Below are 22,256 nucleotides of genomic sequence, written 5' to 3'. Positions count from 1 at the left end.
AGTAGCTTGATGTTCAAGATAACATCAGCCACACCAAGGTCTTTCATCTCAAAGTTCTGAGATAGAAACGATTTGACCTCCTCAATGACTTTGAGGTTTGTTCCGAATATCAGTATGTCATCAACATACAAGCACAGTATAACTCCTTCGCCCCCACCATGGCGATAGTATACACATTTGTCAGCCTCATTAACAACGAAACCAACAGATGTCAGAGTTGTATTAAACTTATCATGCCATTGCTTAGGTGCTTGTTTCAGGCCATATAAAGATTTTATCAACCTACACACCTTTCTTTCCTGACCATCTATCACAAAGCCATCAGGCTGTTGCATGTAGATTTCCTCCTTTAGCTCTCCATTTAGAAAAGCCGTCTTAACATCCATCTGATGGACGAGAAGACCATGTGAGGCCGCCAACGAGAGTAATACTCGAATGGTGGTCAGTCTAGCCACAGGTGAATAAGTATCAAAGAAATCTTCCTCTTCTTGCTGGTCATAGCCCTTGGCCACAAGCCTAGCCTTGTACTTTTCAATCGTACCATCGGGCCTAAGCTTCTTTTTGAACACCCACTTACATCTCAGTGGTTTGCAACCATAGGGACGGTCAGTGATCTCCCATGTCCCGTTAGCCATGATGGAATCCATCTCGCTACGGACCGCATCCTTCCAGTAGTCAGCTTCTGGAGAGGCATACGCTTCTGAAATAGAAGTGGGAGTATCATCCACGAGGTACACGAAGAAATCATCACCAAAGGTCTTTGCAGTCCTTTGTCTCTTGCCCCTACCAAGGGTTTCCTCGTCATCCTCCTCGGGATTTTCATCATGTGTTTGTTCATAATATTCCATAGGGATGGCAGGTTCAGGAGTCTCCTCAGATTCCTGTCTAGAAGTGCTTTGCATATCTCTCATAGGAAAAATATCCTCAAAGAATGTAGCATCCTTAGACTCCATAATTGTACCGATCTTCTGGTCAGGTACCTCAGATTTCACTACTAGAAATCTATAGCCAACGCTGTTCTTAGTGTAGCCCAAATTAATGCAGTCCACGGTCTTATGTCCAAGCTTACGCTTTTTGGGGATCGGCACATTGACTTTCGCCAAACAGCCCCAAGTGCGCAAGTACGAGAGTGTCGTCCTTCTCTTTGCCCATTTCTCATAGGGAGTGATCTCACTATCCTTTGTCGGAACTTTATTCAGGACATGACATGCCGTCAATATAGCCTCCCCCCACCATGCCTTGGATAAACCCGATGTATCTAACATGGCGTTAACCAAATCAGTTAGAGTACGGTTTTTCCGCTCGGCAACCCCGTTTGACTGGGGTGAATAGGGAGGCGTCCTCTCATGAATAATGCCGTGTTCCGCACAGAAGGAATCAAACTCACTCGAGAAGTACTCTCCACCACGATCTGACCGGACTCGTTTAATTTTCTTTTCAAGTTGATTTTCAACTTCTGCCTTATAGATTTTAAAGTAGTGTAGAGCCTCATCTTTAGTATTTAACAGATACACATAGCAATATCTAGTGGAATCATCTATCAATGTCATGAAGTATCTCTTTCCACCTTTAGTTAACACACCATTCATCTCGCAAAGATCAGAATGTATGAGTTCTAATGGTGCCAGGTGTCTCTCCTCCGCGGCCTTATGAGGCTTGCGAGGTTGCTTAGCTTGCACACATGAAAGGCACTTAGAACCTTTGGCTAAAGTGAAACTCGGGATTAAATCCAACTTGGCTAGCCGCGTCATAACACCAAAACTAATGTGACAAAGACGTGAATGCCAAACTTCAGATTCATTAACATTCGAATGAATATGGTTCACGACTTTATTACAAAAATCTGCGAGGGAAAGGCGGAACATCCCTCCGCTCTCATAACCTTTTCCAACAAAGAGTCCATATTTTGTAACAACTAATTTATTAGACTCGAAAACCAACTTAAACCCTTCTCTACATAGAAGGGAGCCACTAACGAGGTTCTTCTTGATGGCGGGGACATGCTGCACGTTCTTCAGCTGCACGATCCTTCCCGAAGTAAACTTCAGATCGACCGTGCCAACACCATGAACAGAAGCACTCGCGCCATTCCCCATCAATACGGACCCGTGACCTGTGACCTGGTAAGAAGTGAACAATGAAATGTTAGCACACACATGAACACCTGCACCTGTGTCCACCCACCAATCGTTGGGTTGAAACACTGAAAAAACAGTAAATAAATTACCGTACCCAGATGCACCATTCTCATTGTTGCCCACAATCATGTTGACAGACTTGGAGTCCTGTCCTGACTTCTTGTACTTGTTTGGGCACTTGTTGGCCCAATGTTCAACCGAACCACAAGTAAAGCAGCCCTCGTCCTTCTTGTTCTTCTTGAAGGTCTTCTTACCCTTCTTCTTAAAGTCGGTATTGTGTTGGACACCGTTCTTTCCCTTGGGCTTGTGGGAGTTGAAGTTCTTCTGGTTCACCATGTTGGCAACAGAAGTCCCTTCGGCCCCTTTTCCGTGCGAGTCTTTTGCCCTCGAATTCTGCTCAACACTCAGATGGCCAATGACATCCTCCACAGAGAATTCACGCCTCTGATGTTTCAGAGTGGTGGCAAAGTTCCTCCAGGAATTAGGGAGATTAGCGATTATGCAGCCCGCGACAAACTTGCCCGGTAACTCGCACTTGAGAAGCTCAAGTTCCTTAACAATGCATATTATCTCATGAGCCTGCTCCAATACAGGACGGTTTTCAACCATCTTGTAATCGTGGAACTGCTCTATAATATACATCTCGCTCCCTGCATCGGCGGCCCCGAATTTAGATTCGAGCGCCTCCCACAAGTCCTTGGCGACATGCACATGTAAATATGCGTCGACCAGTTTATCTCCGATCACGCTAAGAACTGCTCCGAGAAACACAACGGTAGCCTCCTTGAACGCCTTCTCCTGTTCAGGAGCAATCGTTCCCGTGGAGACACCGGTGACCCAGAACACGTTCATAGCCGTGAGCCATAACGTGGTCTTAGTCTGCCAACGCTTGAAGTATGTACCGGTAAACTTATCCGGTTTCAGTGCAGCGGCAAAGCCACTTGCCGAGAAATTCGTACACATAATAGGTTTTTGGATTGTTGAGTAAATAGGCAATTTCTCGATTAAATTAATCCATGAGTAAATCACTAGCATGGCATTGACTAAGTTGATGACGTACTGACTCTGATCTAAACATGCACGTACTAAGCAAACAGTAGACAAATCTACACATACTGCTAGTACTGCTAATATGAAAATAATCAGGAGCGGGATAAACGAGTTATACCCTCCAGCAGGCCACGCAGAGGCCGCGGCTTTGGTGACAGCAGCGGCGTCCTCAGCGACCTTCTTGTCGGCTTCAGCTTTCTCGGCGGCGGCACGGTCGGCGTCGGTGGACATGGTGATGACGAAGGCGACGCGGACGTGGAGGAAGTAGACGATCGGAAGCGAGCAGTCGCGTAATCGCTGCCCAAAAACCTATTCGCCCCTCACCCCGTACAGGAACAAGAAGGGCGTGGTTTCGGAGACCTGCTCTCCCGTCGACCGTGTACGTGGCGGATGGGATGGACTCACCGCGACGGTGGGCGTGCGCGTGAGCAGATGTGATCTGTTCGTGTCGACTAGGGTTAGGAGACACCGCATACTTATAGCCGCGCGGCGCGGCGCGGCGCGGCGCGTCGCGTCGCGTCGCGGCGGGCGGCGGAGGAGTGCGCGAGGGCCTCTTCTCTTCTCAAGCTCCAATAGCATGTAGAAGAGAAACCCTTATAAACCACTACAACTCTCCTTCCACTTCCGGGGTGGGACTAAACTTCCCACCACACCTAGTGCCATATAACCCACATGGGCCCTTAGAGATTTTTCAGAAATTGCAATATGGGCCTAGAGCCCATCTCAGATTTCAGCAGGGCGTTAGCTACTAATGCATGCAAAAAGTACACATTGCTACTCGTGATACATGCCCACTGTGTGGTTCGGAGAAGGAAACCAGCTTCCACGCTCTTATCACATGCGATCATGCACAGGCGCTGTGGAGTCAAATGCGCCAGGTCTGGGCGCTGCCGGACAACCAGCTGCTAAAGGACACTGGGAAGGACTGGCTCCTTAATATTCTTCTAAATTGTGACGATGCAATGAGGGACTGTACTATCATGCTTCTCTGGAGAATTTGGTCGTTGCGTAATGATCTCACACATGCTACGACGATTCCGACGACCGCAGCGACAGCCGACTATCTTCAGAGCTACATGTCATCAATACAGCTGGCCAGGAGATATACCACTAAGGAAATACTGAAAGGAAAAATGTCGACCGGGGTAACTAGCCAAGCTACCCCACGAACAGCAGCTTCGGCGCTGCACTGGCCGAGACCTCCACCGGGACAGATTGCCCTGTCTGTGGATGGAGCTTTTTCAGGTGCAGATGGTTCAGCAGCAGCGGGAATGGTGTTGCGAAGGAGTGATGGCAGTGTCATCTTCGCAGCGTATCGGTGCATATTCAACTGCAATGACGCCCTAGAAGCCGAACTACATGCTCTAACGTAAGGAATGGCCCTAGCTATTCAACATAGTGAGGGGTCTATCATTGTTCAAACCGACTCATCGGAAGCTTTGATGGCAATGAAGGGGGACAGTCTTCGGTATTCTGCTTATGGTCATTTGGTAGCTGAGATTCAACATCATATGGGTGTAAGAGAGTTTATTCCGTTGAAAGTTAAACGTGACCAAAATAGGGTAGCAGATCGATTGGCTTCGTATAGTCGTACAGAGAGTACTACTGCTGTATAGCTAGGTAGAGGACCACCATGTGTGGAGAAACTTTTGCCTCTTGATTGTAACCCTGTAATCTTGGAATAAAATCTCTTTACCCTCACAAAAAAAAAGGGTAGTCCTTTGTCCCCAAGTTAAACTCTAGGGTGTGGCTGTTGATGCGCAGAGTCGTTGCCGCCTCTGTAGCGAAGTGTTCGTTTCATGTAAGCAAGTACAGAAAAATGTAGCTTACTCCTCCCGCTGTTCTCTGAAAAAAAAAGCAAGACCAACCCGGGCTAGACTAGCCTGTTGGCATTTTTTTATAGAAGAAAACTCCGTGAGCACCAAACGCTCAAGCCGAGACTTAAACTTTGGTGGGCTGGCTGCGAACTCCCGTGCCTTGCCAACCGAGCTACGCTCAGTTCTCCCGCTGTTCTGTGAACAACCCCCGGCATTTTCGCTTACTTACTCCCAGCGAACCTCCAATACTGTAACTCCTGAGGGCAGCTTCCCCCGCGGCATCCACATACCATTTTATTGCAAGGTTGGCATTCACGTCACCGGTTTTTTGTCCATGTGGCCATCCACATCACCCTTCTCATAATCTCTCAATAAAGCTACACCCCTCTCCTTCTCCCACACTACTCTTTACACGACGTAACCGCCGCCATTTGCCCTCAACTCCATTAAAATTAGCATGAACTCAATCAAGTAGAACTCCGACGCCGACCAGGGGAAGGAGCGCACAGATCCTACAGTCTTGCCACACGTGCTTGGTGGCCTGGAACAGGGCCCTTCTCTCAATGGTTTAAACCCATGTAATGCTTGTGCACCATGTGAATGCGCTTGGCTGAGGATAACAGGTTGGTAGGAGGAAGAACCTTTAGGAGCAGCAAAGATTTTGTGCCATGAGACATGAGAGGGGGAGGACAAGGGGAATTATGGGAGGCAGAAGGGTGACGGGACCACCAGTCGCATAACCGGTGGGGCGGATGACATGGACCACTGAAAACCACTTTAGAGAGTAAATTAATCTGGTGTTCAAAGCACAAAGTATCTTAAGTAAGCCAAAAAGAACTCCGAGAGCTTATCCGGACAAGGAGCATACTTGTGACAAGTATTATGGATCTTTTTCTAGCAAATATACTAACAGCCAGCCTGAGAACTACGCTAATAAATGACGGTGAAGTTTGATCCTTTCAGTTCAAAACGTGGAAGATAGCTTCACTGAAAACAAACGAGTTTGTCCACTTCTCAGGAAACATCAAATCACTAGAGACTGGAGGGATTCTTCCAACCACCCAGTATGAAAGAAGATCATCCCATTATTGGGCCATCTTCTATTGTATCATTTTAATCAACTAGAAATTTACATGGCTCAGGTCAAACTGTTACTCCCTCTGTCCCATAATGTAAGACGTTTTTTTGACACTAGTGTAGTGTCAAAAAACGTCTTACATTATGGGACGGAGGGAGTAGATATCAATGCCTTTTGATAGTGATATGACCGTAGAAGTATAGCAGCAAAGAATACATACCTTGCAAGCTTTCAGCATTGGTTGCAGGAATGATGTTCTGAAAAAATCTGATAGATTTCTCAAGGGATGTCCTTTCCCGATCTGCAATTCAAAACAGGATTATGAGGTGTATCCAAGACAACGTTGTGTGGTACAAAGATGTCATTCACAAGTTATAAAATGACACACTTCAACACAAATCCAAAAAGGTGCAGTTCTTAAATAACTTACCACTCTCAGAATCAATCTGCATACCAGCAGCATTGAGCTCTCCTAACAGCTGGGCGTGTATGGTAAATCCAGCAGGTCAGGATTGTGTTATCACGCATCGAAAGGCACGCATAAATTTTAGCACATAATATGTTTTTATGTTTGTCTAGGAAATACCTGTGATAGAGTTGGAACAGCCGAAGGATCAAAATCGCACAATTGTTGGGATCGATAGGAACACAAACACGTCCTGGAGAAACATTGGAACAGTTGTTAGAACTCATGAGGTGACAAAATCATCAATCATACAGTTCTACAACAAAAACAGTCAACTCCAAAAAGCATAAGTGTGGGCATCAAGTGAAGTGTGTTAAAAGGTGTGCGTCATTCAAGGAACAGTCATATTAGAAACTTCTAATGGATAATAAGCTCCATGTTTCTTTTTTCCATGTATGGAATTGTGCCGCCTCAATACATTAGAAAACTAAAATTAGAAATATATCCGGCTTTTTACCTGTCTTTGGGTGTATGCAGAAGGGGGCTTTCAGTAAATGGTTCATGTGTTTTGACACCTGATATACAACATCAAGTCTGATTAATGGACAGAAAAGATATCAATAATTCATTTGTTACCAAAATGTATTGGTGATGATTTTTCTTTTACCTCCATGTCAAGTCTAGGATACGTGTATGAGAAGACAATCTCTTCTACACATCTGCGAAGCCCCTGCGTCTGAGACATAAAAATGATTTATTAGAGTTACTCATCCTACATTTCAAAATGATAAGCTGAGTCACAAGATGCAACTATAATTTGTAAGTCTGAAGAATGAGTACTGCACAGTTCACAAAGCATCCTGTTAAATCTCAAAAGGTATATGTATACACACACACACACACACACTTACTGCAGTTAAAATATATGCAATAGAAAGGAATATAACAGCAGGAGATTAAACACTAACCTCATGTTTTCCTGACTGCAAGGTCGTCTTTAACTGCTCCCATCTTGCTGGATTCACATCTTCCTTCGAAATAGAGGACCGTCTATTTCCTTGCCACCTATCATGGAGCTCACTAGCAACATCTAGATATGGAAACCTTTTAGGATAATGTTGAACACATTTCATAATTAATGAACAAAAAATTGTCAATATCAATGATATTTGAAGAGCATTGTCTCAGCTTCTTAGGGTTTTTCTTTCTTACTTTCATCAGGAATAAGTTCGAGTATCTTCTGGCATCTCTCTTCTGAAGCAAATAGTTGTTGGCTATGTTATAGTTTGTCTTCGAAGAAGCATTTCAGAACATCAATGTATGATCGTCCGCAGAAGCAAAAAGTTTCAATAAAACATACTTCCTCCGTTCCTAAATATAAGTCTTTGTAGAGATTTCACTATGAACCACATACGGATGTATATAAATGCATTTTAGAGTACAAATTCACTCTTTTTGCTCCGTATGTAGTCCATAGTGCAATCCCTACAAAGACTTATACTCCCTCCATTCCTAAATATAAGTCTTTGGAAAGATTTCACTATGGACCACATACAGAGCAAAACGAATAAATCTACACTCTAAAATACATCTATATACATCCGTATGTGGTCCATAGTGAAATCTCTACAAAGACTTATATTTAGGAACGGAGGGAGTATTTAGGAACGGAGGGAGTATTTGTGACTGACACAATATGCAGGTACCACAAATAGTTATGGTTACGCCGTACGCAAGGAAGGGGTGGAGGACAGGTCTAGTCAGCGTCACCTTATTCAACGCATTCTCACCACCCTGAAAAAAGGTAATGCGGACCACACGAAAGGTTAATCTGTCGTCACCAATGAATTCGCCTGCGACCGAGAGCAGAAGGTGGCGGGAAATGGGAGTTGTTTGGCGCCAAGCGTTACTCTTGCTCCGGACGCGCGTGGGGAAGCACCACCCCCAGGACTACGGGGGGAAGCAGCGCGGGTGATATTACAGTAAAGAACTTCTCTTTTCTTTTCTTTTTTGCGGGTGAAAGCGAGATTTTATTTCATCAATCAAGAAAAATTTCAAGGGGCACATTTGAGATGTTTCCAACTAGACCGGTGACATTACATTGTTCACCTCCATCCGGGCTTATAAGACGGACATACGTATATTTTATTAGATATTCAAAAATCTAGATATGTTTACAAACTTTGTTCGGCGACGAATCATATGACGTATTTTTAGTAGCTTATAACACATGTTTCATTGGTAAATTAAAGAATAAAAACTCATGCCCGCTTTAGAAACCAAGATAGACTAGTTTATTTATGCCAGAAGTCATATACTCCCTCTGTTCCTAAATGAACAGAGGAAGTATCAAACAAGTCAGAGTTTACAAGAACACCCTTGATAACAATGGAAACCAGATTAGCTCAATGTTGGAGCCAGAGTCGTTGTAACTATTGTCGGGAGAGAGACCAACAATGACAATCCAAAGCAATAAGGTGTAGGATAGGATGTTATTGAAAAGATTGGTGTCAATGCAAACTAAGGCGAAAACATACCCCCACTCACAACCCCGAGGATCAGATCTCAGAAACCCAACATGCCCACGAGGACACGACAACATAGAAACCAACAACACCACAACAATGACGGAACACTTATTCCACTGCACCGACGCCTCCACCATCTAGACAAACGACAAGAGAACGTCAAAACCAAAATACCCTAGACAAAATCTCTCCCATTGACTGCAAAGATCAATGGTCTCTCCCCTGTCTTTCTATGCAAATAAACTTTGCAGGAGTAAACTTCACACAATTGCAAGAGAAAGCTCTGCGTTTAGTTTTAAAAGACTTTACTCTTAAAAAATATAACACACACACAAAAGCTTAATCAAATAATAGCAAAACATGGGCCACCTTCTTGTATGGTAAGTTAAACATCTTCATGTAGCCAACCAAGTCGCTACCAAGTACACGCAAATTATCTGGTAGACATATCCATGTATAATTAATGAAAAAATGTCATCCTGAAGCACTTGTCTAACAGATTATCTCATACGATTCTAAAGCAGCAAAACAGCCATACAGGAGAAGATGTTGCTGTCGCTAACAATGTCATTTCTAGAAGATTTAAACCTAATGAACACTCAGAAAAACCCATGTCGAAAAACATCCATTATCTCTATATACACATGCGGCAACAGAGTCAGACCGTCGGTACATCCACACCACAATGCGCACATTGCAAGCCTCCAGTTCAAATTATGCCGATTATAACTTCTAAGCATGCAACTCCATGACAAACGCAGAGTCCTCTGAAGCATCCACCACCTGATGGCTATGAATCATGGCCATTGGCAGCAGGAGCAGGAGCTACTGGTGCTTCTGGTGCAGCTTCTAGTGCGAGATGTTGCTGCTCAGCAGTGGGTGCTTCAGCAACTCCATTCTGCTGCAGGTTATGAGAATTATATTTAAATGAGATAACTGAACCAATCAAAATACAGAAAGAGACTCTTTATTCTTTGAAAATCCTAACCATATGAAGTTTGTACTTCAAAAAAAATCCAGCCCTCTAATTTTGATAGGGACATGTATATTTGTTGTAGTTTCATCAAGAGTTTAAAATAGAAGCTTCTAGCAGTTCAGAAAATGGTACACAATCTCGGCTTCAGGTTATGAAAATATACAAAAATAGTAAATTATATACTCCCTCAGTTCCTTTATATGTTGTTTTTTCAAAAGTCAAACGAGTGCATATTTGACCGAGTTTTTAGAAAAATATATCAATATCCACAATACGAAATTTTATATCATTTGATCCATCATGAAAAGTAGTTTCATATTTTATCTATTAGGTATTGCAGATGTTGTTATTTTATTCTATAATCTTGGTCAAACATTCAAATGGTTGACTTGCACGGAAAACAATACACCTTATATTCTGGAACGGAGGGAGTACATCAAATCTGATAAGGTAGGCTGTTAATCTAATGGAAGGGGAGAATTAGTGCTTACAGCGTCATCGGTTGCTGGCGGCACAACTTTCAAAGGTGTATGACCTTTGACCTCTCTCATCATACCCTAGGAAGGAGAAACACGTTGAAGAATCATTAACATATCAATATGTAAATGCAAAGTCAGGCATGAGGCACTCAAACATTGTGACTACTTTTCCTGTATTGATGTAAGCACATTGTTGCTGATAAAGTTAAAACCATCTTCCCAGAATATCAGAGAACCAGCATCCAATGTAATAGACGGTACAGAAGGATATATTGTTACAGCTGGACTGTAGACAACTAAGAGATTGTTACTTATTGATGTTAAAGGAGACAGGACCTCTTCACAATATATAGGTTGTGCAACAACAGAACCTGCGGTAGTGCTGTGGATGTTGGTACAAACAACAAGGTAAATGAACATACTAACACAATACCACAAGAATTTTAAGTACCTTGTTTGCCCACGCGAGTCCACATGCATTGCACAGAGTCCTTGGTCCATCCGGTCCTCGACGCATCATAGGTGTATTGTTAGAACTAATACCACAATGCTGGCATCTGAAAGAATTGGATAGTGAAACAATTATCAAAAACAGTTTTGCTAAAGCACATCTAAATGTGCCCTAAGTATTGCACATCGAAGTCTTGTGCCAATGATTTTACCCGAAGATTCATGCAGGTATTTTCTTTCTTTTTTCTTTTCCTTTTCTATGCTTGATTGAGTCACTTAGATGTGCAATAACTAGGGCACATTGTATTCTGAAGCAAGCTGTTGCTACAGATAAACAGTGACATGTACAAATAGAAGTGTTCAAGAAGCATCTCATGCCATCCAAAGATCACAGGTACTTCAACTAATACCAACAAAATGTTCGGCAAGCAACAACCGAATAGCAAAAAATAGTGAGTGCAAGCCTTGGTAACAATGATAGATGCATATCTTCAAGCTAGCATTTTAATTCACTGAATTCAGTTCTATGTAGCATCATATCATGGGCTTACAGGACAACCTTGTACACAAGAGTATCCAGATAGTGATATAGAGCCAACGAGAAGCCAGGCAACTAACGCACTGCACTAGACACTAAACCACGCATTGTTCATAACAGCAAGCTCCTGGCTATCCTGCGCAGGCATATGGGGACATCACACCGAACCTAACTTCGGTACTGATTTACAACGAAATCATTTATTCACAATATGCAAATATCGTCATTCTCAACTTATGGAATCCGGATAAAAGAAATTTTCAAGTGCTTGCATATAATCAGTACAACAGTTTGTGGACTTACACAGGCGCAGAAAGAGGTCGACCTTCCACTGCACCCCAATCTGAATTAGCCGCAGCTGCGGCTTCTTCGGCCTTTGCTTTTGATGATGTGAACTGACCTTTATGGCGCTGCATCCTGCAAATGTGAACAAAAGTATGTATAGAGTCATGACACAGCATGCAAAGGGCAGAGCTACCTTTTATGTTACCAAGCTAGCACTGACCTATGTGCAACTTCCTTCCTAACAGAATAGCGGATCTTCTTATCGAAGTTCCTTTCCTTGCGCTTTTCGCGGAACCTCATCAGCGATGCCATCCGATGTGAATTCAACCTCTATATCACAGGGTACACACAATGACATGGGCACCACATAATTCGAAAGCTTCTCAACGGATAAATGATACAGCTCACCAAGAGAGGTCTAAACCTTACTGTATGATGCTGAAGACGACGGCCCCACGCCCATACCCGGGCCGAGCTCCCTTCCTCCAAGCAATAAGAGAACCGCTTGCACCTGATAAATTACCAAATCAAAGGATTCATATCCATCCAATCAAAGTACATCAGGGCAGGAGAGTGAAATAGGGATCAGAAGCGCGGCACCTTCTCGGCGGACACAGACTCGAAGACGAACACCTCGCCCTGGAAAGAGAGCGTGAGCGTGTTCGACGGGGCTTGCGGTGCGCCGCCCGCCTCCATGCCGTGCGGCCCCGCCGCCCCGTGGTGGGCGTGCGCCGCGGCCGCAGCGCCTTCCTCGTCCATCGGGACGGCCTCTCCGGTAACATAATCGTACGCGTACCCATGCCCTTCCTCTCCCTCCTCCTCCCCCTCTTCCTCCCCCTCCTCCTCTTCCTCCTCCTCCTCCTCCCCGTGCTCCAGATGCGGCTCGTACTGCTCCATCGCCCCCGCCGCGGCCTCGACCTCGGCCATCGCCGCCGCAGCCGCGGCAGCCTCCTCGTCCTCCGCCGGCTGCTGCGGCGGGGGGCGCTCCGGGCCCCGGCGGGGCTGGTAGGGCTTGCTGGCGTCGTGGTGGCCGCTCATGGTGGGGGACGGGATCGGATCGGACGACGGGGGTGGAACCCTAGGCAGAGGGCCTCGTTCGGGTGTAGTAGCCGCAAGATGGGTTGCGACCTGCGATGGAGCGCGTGGCGTGTGGGCTTTTGAGGTGGGATCGTGGCCGTTCGATCCGCACCGTTTTTGCCTGCTCTTTTTCCGCCGATGCTTTTGGAATAAATAGCCTTATCTGCCAAATACTTAAGGCCCGTTCGGAGGCTCTCCACTCCTCAACTCTCTCCCGGAGCGGCCGGAGCTACAGTTTAAAATTATGAAGTGGCCGAAGAGGTACTCCGCAGATCCTCGTATTCTGCGGAGCTGGGCCAGTGCCGAACAGGGCCTTATTCTCTAATTTTTGGTCCCTAAAAAAATATACAATGATTTACTGGTGGCCAATTTTTGCAAAAACAAATATTGCGAAAGTCTATATATTAAGTATCATGAATCCTTCCAAACGCATCCATACAAAGAGATTAAAAATGCATTCAAATTCTTGAGGGTGACGAAGTCTTCTTTCTCCTGCATTTACTGGCGGCGCGTCATGAGCAAACCTTTATACCACCTCTGAGCAGTGGCGAATCTAGCATAACAATGGAGGATAGGCTTAAAACAATAAGTTGTAAGTCTAATTAGCAAATGGGTCGAATTGTTGTATGTAAAGCGCCTCGATATAATTTTTAAATGGTATATTTAGCTAAAATATGATTTTTGAAGGGTGGGCCTAAGCCTATTGAAGCCCCTAGTACAATCGCCTCCGAGCCTCCGCCTCAGCAGAGCAGACATTTTATAACCCAAGAGCTTGTGGAAGCAGCGGTTAGGAAGTTATCGATGCAGACCAGGAGACGACGGCGGCCATGATCTATAAAGCTAATCGTCGCCCTGTAGAAGAAAACGCCGATGAGGTCATGTAGAAACTCCAAAGATCATGAACGCAGTCCGCATCCATACAAATGGACGGGAAAGCTAAACCAACCGGATCCCGGATCCCGAAAGACCCGTCGGAGACAAGACTCCACACGCCCTCTGTCGGTGATGTACACACCAACGGAATGGGGGGGACGAAGAAAACATAATTCCTAAACAATGGTATTGTCGCACCTCGCTGCCCGAAACCAAACTCAATGACTCCCTAAAGGAAACCTGAAGAAAAACATCCATGCCGCTGCACGGTAGGTCCAGGTCTGATGTCAAGCTGACCATCATCCAGGACCATGCATCAACTGCCTCTTCTCCAGTGACCTAGCCAGGTCATGCCGCTGTTGAAAATCCACCGCACTGGATCACTAACACCAGTGGCGGATCTAGGATTTGAAGTTACCCGGGGCAAACATTTAAAGGAAACAAAAAATTGAAGCCACAATGCAATCAAACAAAGACAATTAACCCAAGTAATTGACGAAGTAGTAGTATGCATTTAGACAAGACGATGAACACGGTTACTTTTCAAAGTAGTTTCAATTTCAAGAACTAGGAACATTAAAAAAGTGTCTATCAAAAATGACACTTGTCAAACAAAAGATAAGACAAGTATTTGCCACTAAGTTATAGTTATATGAAGAGGACTTTGTATATGGCCACTAGGGTTCCTTATGCCATGGAAATGGTCAACAATTTTCTGGTCTTCAATCCCAACAATTCTCTTATTTCAGGAAGTAGGCCAAGTGAGACGAAACTGAAACCTACTAGAACGGAAAAGTAGAAGATTGGGGGAGAGTGGAAGAACCTGCTATTGTTTGCTCGCTTGTAATTTTGAGCGGGCCATGTGGCGGCGGCGACGACGATGTCATCTCCCGTGTGTACGGCACCCTGAGTAGCACGAACAGAGGGACCCCTCTCCATGGAGCGCCATCAGTGGGACTCAGCGGGGCGGCGTGCGTGGATGAGTGATCGCTTGATGGAAATCGTAGGAGTTGGGAACATCAACTCTCAAAGGCTATAGAAAATAATGGGCTCTTATTCTGTTGGGCCTTGACTACGGTTTTATGATTTTCTATGACTTTCTCGTTGGCCCATCTCGTCTTCCTGCTCGAGCTGTACATCAGAGATAAGTATTTCCCTCAGTTAAGAACCAAGGTTATCAATCCAGTAGGAGAATCACACAACACCTTGTTAGTAATTTGTAAACACAAAATAACAAATACTTGCACCCAGCGCGAACAAGGGGTTGTCAATCCCTTGAAGGTTAATTGCAAGGATCAAATCTCGTACTGATTGAGAGATAAACAAAAACACAAAATAAAATAAAATAAATAAAATTGCAGCAAGGTATTTTTGAATTTTAATATATGATAAAGATAGACCCGGGGGCCATAGTTTTCACTCGAGGATTCTTTCTTGAACATGGCATACAGTGGGTAAACAAATTATTGTTGGGCAATTGATAGAAAAGCGAATAATCATGAAGATATACAAGGCAATGATCATGTTTATAGGCATCACGTCTGAGACAAGTAGACCGACTCATGCATGCATCTATTACTATTACTCCACATATCGACCGCTATACAACATGCACCTAGAGTATTATGTTCATAAAGAACAAAGTAACACCTTAATCAAAATGACATGTAGCCAAAGTAAATCCAATTAATTTGAATAAACCCCGTCATTTTATCCTTAATAGAAACAATACAAATATGTTTCATGTCCCCTTCTGTCACTAGGATTGAGCACCGCAAGATCGAACCCATCACAAAGCACATCTCCCATTGCAAGATAAATCAATCTAGTTGGCCAAACCAAATCAATAGATCGGAGAGAAATACAAAGCTATAATAATCATGCATAAAAGAGTTCAGAGAAGACTCAAATAATATTCATGGATAATCTGATCATAAACCCATAATTCATCAGATCCCAGCAAACACATCGCAAAAAAGTGATTACATCGAATAGATCTCCAAGAACATCGAGGAGAACATTATATTGAAGATCAAAGAGAGAGAAGAAGCCATCGAACTACTAGCTATGGACCCGTAGCTCTGTGGTAAACTAGTCAGACATCATCGGAAGGACAACAAGGTTGATGTAGAGCCCCTCCGTGATTGATTCTCCCTCCGGCAGAGTACCAGAAAAGGCCTCCAAATGTGATCTCATGAGAACAGAAGCATGTGGCGGCGGAAAAAGGGTTTTGGATGGCTCTCTGGTGGTTTCCCGATTTTAGAGAATTTATAGAGGCGGAATTAGGTCAAACGGGGCAAAGGTGGGCCCACGAGGCACCAGGGCGTGCCTACCCCCTGGGCACGCCCTGGTGCCTCGTGGACATCTCCTTCGCCTTATGACTTCCTCCTTAAGCTTCTAGTGTCTCCTCTGTCTAGAAACAAATCGTCAAAAAGTTTCGTGGCATCTGGACTTCGTTTGGTACTTACTTTTTGCAAAACAAAAAACAGGCAAAAAACTGCAACTGGCACTTGGCACTAAGTTAATAGGTTAGTCCCAAAAATGATATATAATTGCATATGGAACATCCAAGATTGATATTATAATAGCATGGAACAATTAAAAATTATAGATACGCTAGAGGCGTATCAAGCATCCCCAAGCTTAATTACTGTATGTCCTTGAGTAGGTAAACGATAAAAATAGAATTTTTGATGTGGAATGCTACCTAACATGTTCATCATGTAATCTCTCTTTTGTGGCATGCATACTAAGATCCGAGTGATTCAAAGCAATAGTCTATAGTTTGACATAAAAACTATAATAATAAGGCATACCAACAAACAATTATGCCTTTCAAAATATCAATGCTAAAGAATGTTATCCCTACAAAATCATATAGCCTTGTCGCGCTTCATGTTCTTAACACAAAGTATAAATCATGCACTACCCCAGTGTTAGCCAAGCAATTGGTTTATACTTTTTAACACGTTTCAGCATTTTCAACACTCACGCAATACATGAGCGCAAGCCATGGATATAGCACTATGGGTGGAATAGAGTAGGGTGGTAGAGATTGATAAGGAGAAAGTCTCACATTGACGAGGCTAATCAACGGGATATGGAGATGGCCATCAATTGATGTCAATGCAAGGAGTAGAGATTGCCATGCAACGGATGCACAAGAGCTATAAGTGTATGAAAGCTCAAAAAGGAAACTAAGTGGGTATGCATACAACTTGCTTGCTCATGAAGACCTCGGATATTTGAGGAAGCCTATCATTGGAATATACAAGCCAAGTTCTATAATGAAAAATTCACACTAGTTATATGAAAATGAAAGCATAGGGGACTCTCTATATGAAAAACATGGTGCTACTTTGAAGCACAAATGTGGAAAGCATAGTAACATTACCCCTTCTCTCTTTTTCTCTCATTTTTTTCTTTTTTCTTTTTTTTGTTGGGCTCTTTTTGGCCTCTTTTTTTATTTCCTCACTTGGGACAATGCTCTAATAATGAATATGATGATCATCACACTTCCATTTACTTACAACATAAAATTACAACTCGATAATAGAACAAAATATGACTCTATATGAATGCATCTGGCGGTGTACCAGGATGTGCAATGATGTAGCATAACATGTATAAAAAATGATGAATGGTGGTTGAGCCACAAATACTATGTCAGCTATATGATCATGCAAAGCAATATGACAACAGTGGAAGTTGCATGGCCATATATCTCGGAATGGCTATGGAAATGCCATAAGAGGTAGGTATGGTGGCTGTTTTGAGGAAGATATAAAGAGGCTTATGTGTGCTTGCTACTGTTAAGTGCATCAAGTGCCCCCTTAGTGGTTTTGGAGTATTGAAGACAAATAGGTTGAGGAACTAATGTGTTTGTGAGTATACACAGAAGATAGAGTCCTTGAAGATTTGGTTTAACACATGAAAGACGACCCCTAAAAATGGATTTCTTCAAGTGAAGAATTTGGTGATGAAATTGGTACGAGCCTTGAAGAAATTGATGTGAAGACTAGAAGATTGAAGACTTCTGTTTTTGTAGTTTCCTTCTTATTTGAGTCATAGGAAAAAAACATATTGTTAAAGGGGGTCTAGGTTAATCATAGTTCACATTTCCAAAGTGACGCTCAAACCTATACACACACAAGCCGCTTCGAGTGAAGCCTTTAGAAATCTCCGGAACAGTGGCGCATTTGCTAGCGACAATGAGAAGTTCATTTGGTCGTTGCTGATTTTGGCCAGGCTGAGGAGTTAGGATTTTTCCAGTGCAATCTGCCTACCATGAGGAAATTGAGTGCCCCGACGAATTTGAGAGTTCAAAATCCGACCGTTGCCATGCCGCGGGCCAACTGTCGAGTGGATCCTTATCCTGACAACGGTCGAATCAGAGTATGACAATTCATGTCGAGTTGCCCTGGCTATAAATAGCCAGCCCCCACAACCACTTGCTGGTTGGCTGCTCTGGAGAATTATACACTTGTCATTTGAGACTAACCCTTCCTCTGACGACTTTGAGAGAATCCTAAGTGAGGAAAAACCTTGAGCCAAAGTGATTGAGCATCACTGATGAGGTTGATCTGTGTGATCCGATGCCTGTTACCTTTGAAGACCGCCATTCTTACAAACGGTTAGGCGTCACGTTCTGAGTACACCAAGAGTCATTGTGGTGTGCCGGTGAACAAGTTTGTGAAGGTTTTGGAAGTCTACCTTGAAGACTTACCATGAGTGATTGGGCTAGGTCTAAGTGACCTTAGCTCAAGAGGCATACGATGAGGACCGTGTGCCCTCTGAGTTCATCTCAGCCGCCTCAACCAGATGTATAGTTGATACAGCAACTGGAAATGATCTACCAAATCGTTGTGTCTTCATCGAGTCAACTTGGTTTCAAATTCATCACCCATCCCTTTAGTTTATTCCGCTACTGAAGAATTTGTGATCTACTTTCTAAAGAACTTGAACTAAAGAATTTCATCAAGCTATATTCTATTTCTTTAGTTTATCATCCTCATGCTTGTATGACTATATGATTGCATGTTCTTCATTTGTATGTATCATGTATGCATGTTTTTCATTGTTGTGATGACTTAGTTCCCTAGCATTTCTATTTCATCACTTTGATCTTCGTCCAATTCATCAGAGTTTGACGATTTTCTAAAAATCTCCCATTCACCCCCTCTAGGAGTAAACCTGCGCTTTCAATTGGTATCAGAGCAAGGTACTCCCTTGTTCTGTGCGATTTTGATTTAACAACCTGGAGTTTTAGTTATGTCGATCACATGTATGATCAAGATCTCCACTGCGTGCCCATCTTCGATGGCACAAATTATCCCATGTGGAAGGCCATGATGCAGAAGCATCTCTTATCGATGAACAATGAGCTGTGGACTGTTACTGAGATAGGATTGACTGACCTGTGCAAGATGACCAACGATGATGAAATTCGCAAGTGCACTCTACTGGATACTAGAGCGAGGGATGTCATTTGCTCTTGTTTATCCAGAGACGAGTTCAGGCGTATTATGGATCTCTGCAGTGCTAAGCTCATTTGGGATAGAATCTCTTATGTCTATGAAGGGCACCGTACTCGTCAAGATCCCTGGTTCCTCAAGTTCAAGGAGTCACTCAAGACGATGCCTTTCGATCCACATTCGTCTTCTTCAGCTACGTGCCTCATGGCCAAAGGCACCAAGGTACACAAATGTTCCTCATCTTTCTCAAGTGAAGGTGAAACTGATGAAAACATGACTCCTAGCTATTCCAAACTTGCTAATATTGCCACAAGGAAATAAACTGCTATGTAGAGGATTATGCTATATAAAAGCGATGATCGGTTGAACGATTAAATGGAATGCACTCAAACTTTGACTGATGAGCTTGAGCGTCTTCAATCAAAGTATGACGAACTTGAAAGTCGTCATGTGGCCCTCTCAGCCGAACATGAGAAGCTTTCCTGTGAATTTCTGCAAAGGGAGCAAGAACTCGAGAAGCTGAGAGTGTCTCATGATGATCTCTAGAAAAACAATGATTCATTACTCCCTCAAAAGATCAGCACCTCTCAGGAAGAATTTGTTGCTCCATGCTTAAAATGCCTTGAACGTGCTAGTGCAAATTCTTTAGCTGAATGTTCAAATGCTTCAATTGCTGCTATATCTTCAAATGTCTCTATGGTTTCAATCCCCTCATCTGAGGAGATCACAAGTGTTACTTGTGAAAATGCAGGTATGAAGGAATTGTACGTCACTGGCATGTACAAAAGCCTCAAAGGGCACACCAAAATCTTTGTGATGTGCTCAAGAAGTTGAACATGAACCCTAGAAAAGAGGGTATTGCTTTTGAGAGAAAGCTAAATGCAGATGGATCTTATTGGAAACCTGAGCAGTATCCCAAAACCACATGGATTGCTGCAAAAGGACCTCTAGGTGATCCATCCACTCTATCTGCCTACAATTGTGATTCTCCACATTTTTCTGATGAGTCATTTGACTCCAACTATAAGCTTTTCAAAAATCAAAAGGGTGAAGTATTTGCTAGATTTGTTGGTACTAACTACAAGAATGGTCCCCTAGTGAAGAAAATCTGGGTGCCCAAAATTCGTCTTCAAAATCTTTAGGTGAACATCATCATGACACCACCGAAGAAGAAGAAAAACCTTAGGGCAAATTATTCACCTAGACCAAAGTCGTCAAATGGGCGCGGGCCAACTCATGCTCGTAATAACACTTCTTCCTAGGGAAACAAATAGCATTCTGATGAATATGTGCATTATTCTTCAATCACTATGTGCACAAAACTGCTAAAAATTTCTCTGCATAATCTTATGAGTATTATACTCCTCCTGTGAAAAGAAATGCATATTCTTCTATGCCTAAGTTCTCTATCAATGCCTTGCAGTACATTTCTTCTCGGGCACTCATTCATATGTGGGTGGTTAAGAAGAAGAACTAATCTCTTCTGCAGGGTCAGGTCTTCAGACACAATGAATGTCTGATGAATTTACTGAATACCTGACATAATGCTTGTTGGGATGCAACCTAATCATGATGAAATGAATTCCTCATTTCACACATCCCTGTGCTGCTAGTTATGTTCTTATTGATGAAATTCACTGACGAAATTGATCGTCATATTCTTCAAACTGAAGTATATGAATTTGTAAGTGAGACTAATGCTTCTACAAGATGATACTCCAAAAGCTACAGAATGGGTTCTGGAAAGTGGCTGCACCAATCGCATGACTAGTGAGAGGAATCTCCTCACGATGCTCCCCTTACTCAGTCTCATCTGAAGCATATCACCTACGCTGACAAAGGAAAAAGCAAGGTATTGGGTCTAGGTAAGGTTGCTATCTCAAAGGATGGACACATGGAAAAAGTGATGCTTGTCGAGTCCCTAGGATACAACCTCATGTTTGTCATAATGCTTTGTGATCTTGATATGATTGTCATATTTGGAAAATATAGATGCATTGTGCTAATGGAATCTGACAAGTGCAAAGTCTTTGAAGGCTTCAAGAGAGGCAATTTGTACATTGTAGATTTCTCTCTAGGTCATCATCCGGCCACGTGTCTACTAGCAAAAGCTTTAGAGTGCTGGCTATGGCATCAACAACTTGGACATGCTGGCATGAGGAATTTGAGCACACTCGTCAAGAAGAAGCATATCATTGGCATTGAGGGCGTCAAATTCATCAAAGATCACCTTTGCGGTGTCTGCGAGTCTAGAAAGATGACCAGATCCAAGAACTCAACAAAGACAATCATGACCACTACTCGTCCCTTTGTCATATGGATCTCTTTGGTCCTACTCATTATGCCACACTAACCAATGCAGCATCACTATATGGATTCGTCATAGTTGATGATTATTCTCATTACACCTGGGTGCATATCATTACCTTCAAGACTGAAGTGCAGGGTGTCTTCAGACGGTTCGCAAATCGGGCCATGACGAATTATGGTACCAAGATCAAGCACATCAGAAGCGACAACGACACAGAGTTCAAGAATAGCAGCCTTGATGACTATCTTGATGAACTTGGTATCACTCATGAGCTATCTGCTCCATATACTTCTCAACAAAATGGAGTTGTATAACGCAAGAACAAGACACTCATTGAGATGGCTTGCACTATGCTTCATGAATACAAGACTTCTCGTCGATGGTGGTCTGAAGCAATTGATACTACTTGTCACATCATCAATTGGGTATATCTTCACAAATTCCTCAAGAAGACTTCATATGAGCTGCTTACTAACAAGAAGCCCAATGTAAGTTATTTCAAAGTCTTTGGTGTTAAATGCTGGATTGGAGATCCACATCACAATTCTAAATTTGCACCGAAAGTACATGAAGGTTTTATTCTTGGTTACGGAAAGGACTTGCACGCCTACAGAGTCTTCAACACCTACCACGACAAGGTTGTTGAAACTATAGATGTGCAGTTCAATGAAACTAACGGCTCAAAAAGAGAACACCTGCCTCATGTGCTGATGAAATGCCTCCTAAGGAATCTATCAAGCTGATGGGCACTGGTGTAATTGTGCCCAGTGAAGAAA

At 43.2% G+C, this 22,256-nt stretch overlaps 1 protein-coding gene and 1 pseudogene across 2 annotated transcripts; both read right to left on the bottom strand.

The window, feature by feature from the left end:
• Nucleotides 1–4,346: 4,346 nt before the first annotated feature.
• LOC119320964 lies at nucleotides 4,347–8,604 on the bottom strand (annotated as a pseudogene).
• An 846-nt stretch (nucleotides 8,605–9,450) lies between these two features.
• On the bottom strand, nucleotides 9,451–12,865 carry LOC119323699 (GATA transcription factor 17-like). Of its 2 annotated transcripts, none has more exons than XM_037597403.1 (7): nucleotides 12,346–12,865; nucleotides 12,170–12,256; nucleotides 11,966–12,075; nucleotides 11,764–11,877; nucleotides 10,924–11,029; nucleotides 10,485–10,550; nucleotides 9,451–9,915 (listed from the first exon to the last, which is right to left on the bottom strand). In XM_037597403.1, exons 1-7 carry the CDS (start codon nucleotides 12,781–12,783, stop codon nucleotides 9,808–9,810), a joined length of 1,029 nt encoding a protein of 342 aa, XP_037453300.1. In that variant the 5' UTR covers nucleotides 12,784–12,865; the 3' UTR covers nucleotides 9,451–9,807. The 2 variants fall into 2 exon arrangements, with proteins under 2 accessions (XP_037453300.1, XP_037453299.1); XM_037597402.1 differs by having other exon boundaries at nucleotides 9,451–9,918; nucleotides 12,346–12,783.
• Between the last annotated feature and the right edge of the window lie 9,391 nt (nucleotides 12,866–22,256).

Source organism: Triticum dicoccoides, chromosome 6B (assembly GCF_002162155.2).
Source record: "Triticum dicoccoides isolate Atlit2015 ecotype Zavitan chromosome 6B, WEW_v2.0, whole genome shotgun sequence".
Lineage (NCBI taxonomy): Eukaryota > Viridiplantae > Streptophyta > Magnoliopsida > Poales > Poaceae > Triticum > Triticum dicoccoides.
This window is presented reverse-complemented; position numbering and strand designations above follow the sequence as displayed.

What these genes read in the sequence shown, in the direction of transcription:
- LOC119323699 (XM_037597402.1), bottom strand. Translation starts at nt 12,783, where the DNA reads ATGAGCGGCCACCACGACGCCAGCAAGCCCTACCAGCCCCGCCGGGGC. An exon ending in AGTCTGTGTCCGCCGAGAAG is followed by an intron (nt 12,257 to 12,345) that starts GTGCCGCGCTTC and finishes GTAATTTATCAG; the next exon opens with GTGCAAGCGGTTCTCTTATT. An exon ending in CGACCTCTTTCTGCGCCTGT is followed by an intron (nt 11,030 to 11,763) that starts GTAAGTCCACAA and finishes CAATTCTTTCAG; the next exon opens with ATGCCAGCATTGTGGTATTA.